Source organism: Rhinopithecus roxellana, chromosome 4, assembly GCF_007565055.1.
Source record: "Rhinopithecus roxellana isolate Shanxi Qingling chromosome 4, ASM756505v1, whole genome shotgun sequence".
In the NCBI taxonomy this organism is placed as follows: Eukaryota; Metazoa; Chordata; class Mammalia; order Primates; family Cercopithecidae; genus Rhinopithecus; species Rhinopithecus roxellana.
In genome coordinates, this window is record NC_044552.1 from 58,645,726 (window position 1) to 58,653,804 (window position 8,079).

Genomic DNA, 8,079 nt, shown 5'->3' on the forward strand with positions numbered 1-8,079 from the left:
TACGACTTCTAAAGGCTTGGGTGTTGCAGTTCAACGAGGGCCTGATTTAGTAGCTAGAATATATCTCAGGGAGGACAGCAGACCTCTTTGTTTGGAGGAAGGGTGTATCCATGACTCTGGTCACCAGGGCTTTCTAGCAATTCTCCCATGAATGTTTCATTCTAGGTTCCTACTGAGGTATATTTTGGGAGCCTCTAGTATTTCCATGACAAAAGGATTTGGGTTAGCCCATCTTACTTTTACAAGTGCAAGTGAAACACTTTGATGTAAAAGAGAGTCACCGACAGACTAAGTTAGCTTCTCTGCACAGTAGAAATAATGTAGCTTGTAAGGTTTATCCAAAATCTGATTGATAATTGCTGGGTAAACTCTGTTTTGAATTATCAGTGCCAGGAGTCTTCCATGATTTCAGCTTTGACGTCACGTTAGTGTCTATGTCTAAGAATACAGAAACACACTTTGCATAGCCCCTAATACTCTCTGGTTTCATGGACCAAAAAGTGCAGGATTGTATTCGTTATTCCCACAGTATAACCTTTTAGGTAGCACTTTAATTTTTTAATGTCTTCATGCCTTCCAACCTTCAAAACAAGGAGCACAATAACTGCCTCTGCCTACTCTGCCAGCAGGATTTACGGATCACATCTTTCCTGGGTGTTCTTGATCTTGTGGCTGAGGTACATTCCTTTGAAACCACCTCTTCCACCCCGCCCCACATAGAGTAACTCAGCCTTTCTAACTTTAAGCCAGTCACACAGAGCATCTCCAACAAAACCTGAAACTTTGGCATTTGGCACTTGTCACACCCAGGGCATGGCTTTCTGAGATTTAGCAAATTCCAAAAATGTTGACATGATTCTTCCTTTGTGTTACATATTCAAAACTTAAATTTTAATTTTAATCGTTAGGATATGTAACATTTTTAAATGTTAAGTGTGTCCTGGGCACATTAGCATAGTTTTATTTTGCCAAACAGAGGAAAGTCTTGGGTTTTGAATTTAGAAGCAAATTTTAAACTTTATGAAAGAGAAAAATCAATGGAACTAAACACCTGTACATATATCTATTTATTATTATCGTCTGTGCTCATATGACTGGCTCCAGGATAATAGCTTACAACCAGTAGAGCTGGCTTCCCCAACTTCCCATTTAAAATTACAACATTTTCTCTGTATTTGCATTAGTTTAAAGATGTATATGACTATGCCTGTCTTTAGAAGAAAGCCCTTTTGAGTTTCATAATTCTGATTTTCTCGATAAATGTGTATGTAGACCATTTACGTATGGACATAAATAAATGAGAATGTCACTTGTTTCCAAACAATTATTAGAGGCAGTAACATACAAGGATTGGGAACAGGAGGGTTATTGCACCTACCTGTGAAACCAGAATTAAATAGTTGCTCCTCATTTCATCAGGAAAAAGGAATGTGCTCTGGGGAATAGTGTAATAGACATAAAGTACTGACATAGCTAAACAAAATACCTGCCTGGTACAGGTATTTCAGTTCTGGGAAGGGATGTAGAAAAAGTCCACACAAGGGGTAGACAGGAAGAAATGAGGTCCATGTCTTTTTCTTTCAATTATCTATGAAAATGAAGACACCAATCCATGTCATGTACACGAATGAAGAAAATTCTTGGGTTAATTCATCTCCAAGCGTGTCTAAAGGTGGGAGGGTTTGTAGAGTGAAGGCACTAAAAATTCATTTCCCCATTGACTGAGAATTTTTATGTTCCTTTCTCATCTAAAGGGCTCAATTTTTTCTCGAAGGGTACACACAAGACTCCACCAAAGCTCATTGTGCAATTTTATTTTGAACCCTTGAAGGACATCTTTCCTATAAGAAATCTAACGCAAAAACGCCCTTAATTAACAGGCTTTTTTTGCAGGGTGGGGCCCAAGCAGGACCCCAGAGACTGGAAGTGTGAATTTTAATGCTTTGTTGTCAAAGGAGGAGACTCTGGACATTCTCGTCACCTTATTTAAAGCGGGGTACGCTGAGTAATACGTGAAGCTGTGCATTAATGGCCTAAATTAAGTTACAGGTATGAATTTTACAGAAAACAGATTAATATTATATGTCATAATGGAATTTTAAATATTCCGTGTCCATGCATTTTTAATCTTTACGTGCTCTAATTGAATGCGCAAGGCAATTGCATTTCTTTAGCCCACTTTTGCATTTAGATGGGGTAAAAGAAACCCCTCCTACGTTTTTGTCTTATTTATATTCCCTTCACCAAAAACCTGCATTCGATTCGGCATTCTTTTCTTTCTTCTTTTTTTTCTACTTTTGCTAAGCTTTAGCATTTTTTAAAAAGAAAACGGAAAGGCTACACATTCCATTCCATCATTATGGTTTCAGCAAATGTGAAAAGGCGAATAATGAACGGAGGGGGAAAATACAGAACAGAATGAACGTGCCTTTTTGAACAGCGCGTCTTTCTTAAGGCACTGCAATCCCTTGGATGGAGTGATGGGTGGCGGAGGGTCCCTGGGCGCCGCGCTATTAGGAGTGGCAGGGTATCCGCGAGCAGGGCCCAGGCGCTCCCTCAGCAGCCTAGTCGGGATAGAGGGGGCGGTGGAGAGTGAATTCCGGCCGCACATTCCCGCAGTTCTTCGCAGGAACTTCGCTCTCTCTTTTCCCCTCCCTTGGGCACACATCAGCCTGGCCCGACTCCCACCCAGCTCTCTTTTCTCAGAAACCCGACCCACAGCGTTGACGGAATGGAGTGCCCTTCCCATTGGCCGAGCGTCATTCCCCGAGGTGGCACTGCCCGCCTGATTGGCTAGCAAGTCCCGACCCCCCGCCCACTCCTCCACTCGGGTAGCCCGGCTCCCCGCCCCCCAGCACCGCCCGGAGCCCCCGCCCTCGCGTCTCCCTCTGCGCACCCGCCCGCGCGCCCAGCGGGCTCCGCTCGGCTCGCTCTGCGACCCGGCCCGCGCGCTGGCCCCGCCCCCAGGGCGCACGGCTTTATAAATATAGCTGCGCGGCGGGCCGGGCGAGAGCGTAGTGGAGGAGGCGCGGTTGTGAGTAGTAGCGGCAGTGGGGTGATCCCGGGCTGGGGGAGCGCGGCGGCCGCGACTGGGCTTAGTCGGAGCTCCGAAGGGAGTGACTAGGGGACCCGGGTGGGCTACTTTTTTTCCAGTGCTTTTGCTTTTTTTGCCTTGGGTTCGGACTGAGTGTGGCCCACTGAGCAGAGATCCCCACGAAAAACCGAGAGCTACCCTCTCGTCAATTGTTGGGCTCGGGAGCGTCGCGGTGCCCCGAGCGCGCCGGGCGCAGAGGCAAAGGGAGCGGAGCCGGCCGCGGACGGGGCCCGGACCTTGCCTGCCTCCCTCGCTCGCCCCGGCGGGTCCGCTCGCGCAGGGCGCAGGGCGCGCGCGATGAAGGCTGTGAGCCCGGTGCGCCCCTCGGGCCGCAAGGCGTCGTCGGGCTGCGGCGGTGGGGAGCTGGCGCTGCGTTGCCTGGCCGAGCACGGCCACAGCCTGGGTGGCTCGGCAGCCGCGGCGGCGGCGGCGGCGGCAGCGCGCTGCAAGGCGGCCGAGGCGGCGGCCGACGAGCCGGCGCTCTGCCTGCAGTGCGATATGAACGACTGCTATAGTCGCCTGCGGAGGCTGGTGCCCACTATCCCGCCCAACAAGAAAGTCAGCAAAGTGGAGATCCTGCAGCACGTTATCGACTACATCCTGGACCTGCAGCTGGCGCTGGAGACGCACCCAGCTCTACTGAGGCAGCCACCACCGCCCGCGCCGCCACACCACCCGGCCGGGACCTGTCCAGCCGCGCCGCCGCGGACCCCGCTCACGGCACTCAACACAGACCCGGTGAGAGGCCGGGCGCCGGTCGTGGGCTGAAGCCGCGGGGGTCGGGAGGTTGGTGGCGGGACGCGGGCGCTCACGCTCCTTCGGGCAGGGGCGGGCCGGGAATGACAGCCCCCTCTTCCGGGCTCCCAGCTCTGCCCGCAGCCGGTCGGGCTCGGCGAGCGCGGGTCTAGGAGAACGCGCAGCGCGGGACCCTTGGCTGTGCGTGTCCTGGGCTGTCAAGTCCCGCCTAAGCCCGGAGGTGCCCTCCGGACTGCAGGCTGGGGTGGGGGCGTCGGCGCGCCAGCCCAGTTTCCGAGGACGATCCAGGACCGTGACGAGCGCGTTGTTTGTGCTTGCTAACCTTTCCCTTGGTGTTCGGTTGCTGTTCCAGGCCGGCGCGGTGAACAAGCAGGGCGACAGCATTCTGTGCCGCTGAGCTGCGCTGTCCAGGTGAGCGCGCATTTTCCCGTCTCGGGTGGCCGGTCACCAGAGACGCCCGTCCCCGAGGGCTTCCGGTGCCAGGCACCGCGGTGTTCTTTGCCCCCCAGCATTTCTGAGAGCAAACTCCCAAGGAAGTAACCCCCCTCTCTCTCCCTGCCACCTAAGTAGCAAGTGAACCCGTACTTCGTCTTAGAACTCCAGGTTCAGTCTCAGTGGAGATGTGTCAGCCCTTGTCCCCGCCGTCCCCGTGTTTTTTCTGGTGATCAGCGGACCCTTCTGTCTTCCCTAGCTCCCGAGGGAGGGCACCCTCGGCATGGGAGCTGCCCCGGTGTCCCCCCGTGCATCTGTCACCCACAAAGGGGGACGCGGGCAGGGCCCCGGAGTGGGTCCCCTTTCCTGGCTTCTCGAGAGCCGCAGCTGCCTACTCGGCGCCTGGCCCGGCCGCGGGCTGCGGGTGTTGTCTGACCTGGTGGTTTGTTTTGGGTTGTTGATCAAGCATGTCTTGAGTTTGGTCGGTGGCGCCAGTTAGTCTGCAGCGAGAAGGTTCACACACCCCCTCTATTCATTCCTCTTCCACAGGTGTGCGGCCGCCTGAGCCCGAGCCAGGAGCACTAGAGAGGGAGGGGGAAGAGCAGAAGTTAGAGGAAAAAAAGACACCGGAGGAAAGGAAAAAACATCGGCCAACCTAGAAACGTTTTCATTCGTCATTCCAAGAGAGGGAGAGGAAAGAAAAATACAACTTTCATCCTTTCTTTGCACGTTCATAAACATTCTACATACGTATTCTGTTTTGTCTCTTCATTTATAACTGCTGTGAATTGTACATTTCTGTGTTTTTTGGAGGTGCAGTTAAACTTTTAAGCTTAAGTGTGACAGGACTGATAAATAGAAGATCAAGAGTAGATCCGACTTTAGAAGCCTACTTTGTGACCAAGGAGCTCAATTTTTGTTTTGAAGCTTTACTAATATACCAGAGCATTGTAGATATTCTTTTTTTTACATCTATTGTTTAAAATAGATGATTATAACGGGGCAGAGAACTTTCTTTTCTCTGCAAGAATGTTACATATTGTATAGATAAATGAGTGACATTTCATACCATGTGTATATAGAGATGTTCTATAAGTGTGAGAAAGTATATGCTTTAATAGACTACTGTAATTATAAGATATTTTTAATTAAATATTTTTTGTAAATATTATGTGTGTGTTTTTTTTAATCTATGGGAATATTTCTTTTGGAAAATTACTTTTCAGCTCAATTACAGAGCTCTTGATATCTTGAATGTCTTTTCTGTTTGGCCTGGCTCTTAATTTGTGTTTGTTTTGCCCAGTATAGACTCGGAAGTAACAGTTATAGCTAGTGGTCTTGCATGATTGCATGAGATATTTAATCACAAATTAAACTTGTTCTGAGTCCATTCAAATGTGTTTTTTTAAACGTAGATTGAAATCTTTGTATTTGAAGCATACATGTTGAATATATACCTTATCAGTTTTTAAGTACAGGGTTTTATAGTGTAATATATACAGAGTAAGTGTTTGTTTTTGTTTTTCAACTGAGGTCAAAATGGATTCTGAATGATTTTGCATATGGGATGAGGAAATGCTTGGATCCTTTAGGAGTTTACGAAATCTGCTGTTTTATCGAAGTGAAAAAAAAATTGCTTATCACTCTTCATTTTACACTAAAGCTTAATGTCACTAAGTTTCATGTCTGTACAGATTATTTAATCATGGAAATGAAAAAATGTTCTCTGCTTGCTACCAAAGGACAAACTCTTGGAAATGAACACTTTCTGCTTTCCTTCCTCCAAAGAATTATTAATAGGCAACAGTGGGAGAAAAAAAGGCATAATGGCAAATCCTTCAAGCAGGGATAAAAGTCGATCTTCAAACATTAACTTAAGCAGACCAAAAATTCTGATGACCGCATCTAGATTATTTTTTTATAAAAATGATTTTCACTATAGCTATGTTAGTTACGCTAAGCTACTGTCCAATCTCTTGTGATGTGTAACTTTTACATGTGAATATTAAAGTAGATTTCTCTGTCTTGTACTGTGATTTCTGGTCTCATTTCTTTAAAACCTTACTCATTTTTTTTAAGGCTCTTTTTTTCTCCTTAAGGAAGGTAATATTTTCTAGGTTAGATAGGACTATCAGGGTTTGTGAACGTTATGCATTTAATGTTATGGGTACTTCACACACAAGTTAGATGGAATTTTTAGAGTGAAAGAGAATTAAGTAGGATTTAATTGGGTGCTTTGTAAATAGTCAACTGTGTGTATAACGTGGTCTGTTTGATTTTTAAAAGGAAAGGATTTGTTTCAGATTATACAAGAATAAAAGTATTATAGACCCAAGGGACTTTTTATGAGGTCAAATTCAAATATTTATATGAATATGAAATACCATGGTCCTTAGTAGTCAGTTGAAGTGGCAATGTCTAAACAGAAATGAACAAAACTAATGCTAGTAGGTTAAAATCAATCAAAAGGTTTAAAAATTGATCCTATCCTCAGCATGTTATTTCCTCAGCTCTGATAATCTACTGGTCTTGAGTATTTTTAGAATTTGATGTATTTGATGTTGAACATTATAAAGTCAAAGAACTGCTTGTTTAGATGAGGTTTATTTTTATTTTTGATATTATTCATTCTTGTCACACATCAAGAAGAAAACACTAGAGCGCTGCTGGAATTCCAAATCTGAAGAATTCTAACGACTGCATTCTTTGTTATTAAAAAGGGCACAATCCTTCCTTTTTATTTGGCAGTTTAATTTCAGTAGGAAGCATGTCACATGTGCACTGTTGGTTAGAATTATGCATCCGTCATGCCTGACTGCTGAACCCTACCTAAGCCTTTGGGCACAGTTTAAAACTTACACTGGTGGACTATGAACCTCAAAACAAACGGATATTTTTGGAGTTTGAGGATAGATGTTACTCCTTAAAGTTTATATTTGGGGCATGAAAAACTACTAAAAGAAGAAAAGTGTTAGAGATACTACATTTCAAAGAGTTGGCATTTTCCCTTTGGCCACTCAAGCAGCATTTGATGTATCTAAAGAAACAAAGTCATTGTTTATTTTTTAAAAAATTACATGCAGTTGTACAAGATACCACATTCCATTGAAATGTTGGCTATGTCCTAACCAAGCAACCAGATAACAAAAACATTTTGAGTCTTTAGGTAGTTCTAATTATTCAGATACTTCGTTTAACAAAGGAAAATATCCTGACTTCTCTCATTTCATTTGTAGACTTTTCATTGTATAGGCACAACCAAAGAGTCAGACTGGTTTAAAACGGCAAAAGGAAAAAAAGTATCTCACACAGTGGATGTTGTTTCTAAGAATGTTACAAAATCCTGACATCTCAGACATCTCAAGTTAAAGGAAGGAAGAAAAAAAAAATTTCAAAGAACTAATATACTTTGATATTGTGTAAACCTTACTCAAGTTTATTGTCAAGCTTTAACTGCCTTTTTAGAACTTTTTAAAATTTCGACCCCACAAATCTATTGTATTGGTTGCCTTCTGTAACAATAAATCTTCACTGAGCAAAAGGCTCTGGAGTTTGTGGTTTCTAATTGACTTTTACTGAGTTACGCAATTTTTCATTATCAAGAATGGGTCTCTTGATGGATCACCTCAATTATTTACAGTGTTTCTTACCATGTTATGAAAAGTGGTGATATGAATGGAAAGAAAATCTAGTTTGAATGCTGGAGAAAGCTTTTCTAGTCTTTAGACCCTGCTTAGGATAGGAAGCAGTATTCCTAAAGAAGGCAGCAGGATGATGTCCAGGGAAAACTAATTTAA

The 8,079-nt window shown here is 44.9% G+C and overlaps 1 protein-coding gene across 1 annotated transcript; it reads left to right on the forward strand.

Moving 5' to 3' along the window:
• Positions 1-3,008: 3,008 nt before the first annotated feature.
• Positions 3,009-7,823, forward strand: ID4 (inhibitor of DNA binding 4, HLH protein). Its single transcript, XM_010352700.2, has 3 exons — positions 3,009-3,832; positions 4,203-4,261; positions 4,832-7,823. Exons 1-2 carry the CDS (start codon positions 3,392-3,394, stop codon positions 4,245-4,247), a joined length of 486 nt encoding a protein of 161 aa, XP_010351002.2. The 5' UTR covers positions 3,009-3,391; the 3' UTR covers positions 4,248-4,261; positions 4,832-7,823.
• Positions 7,824-8,079: the final 256 nt, after the last annotated feature.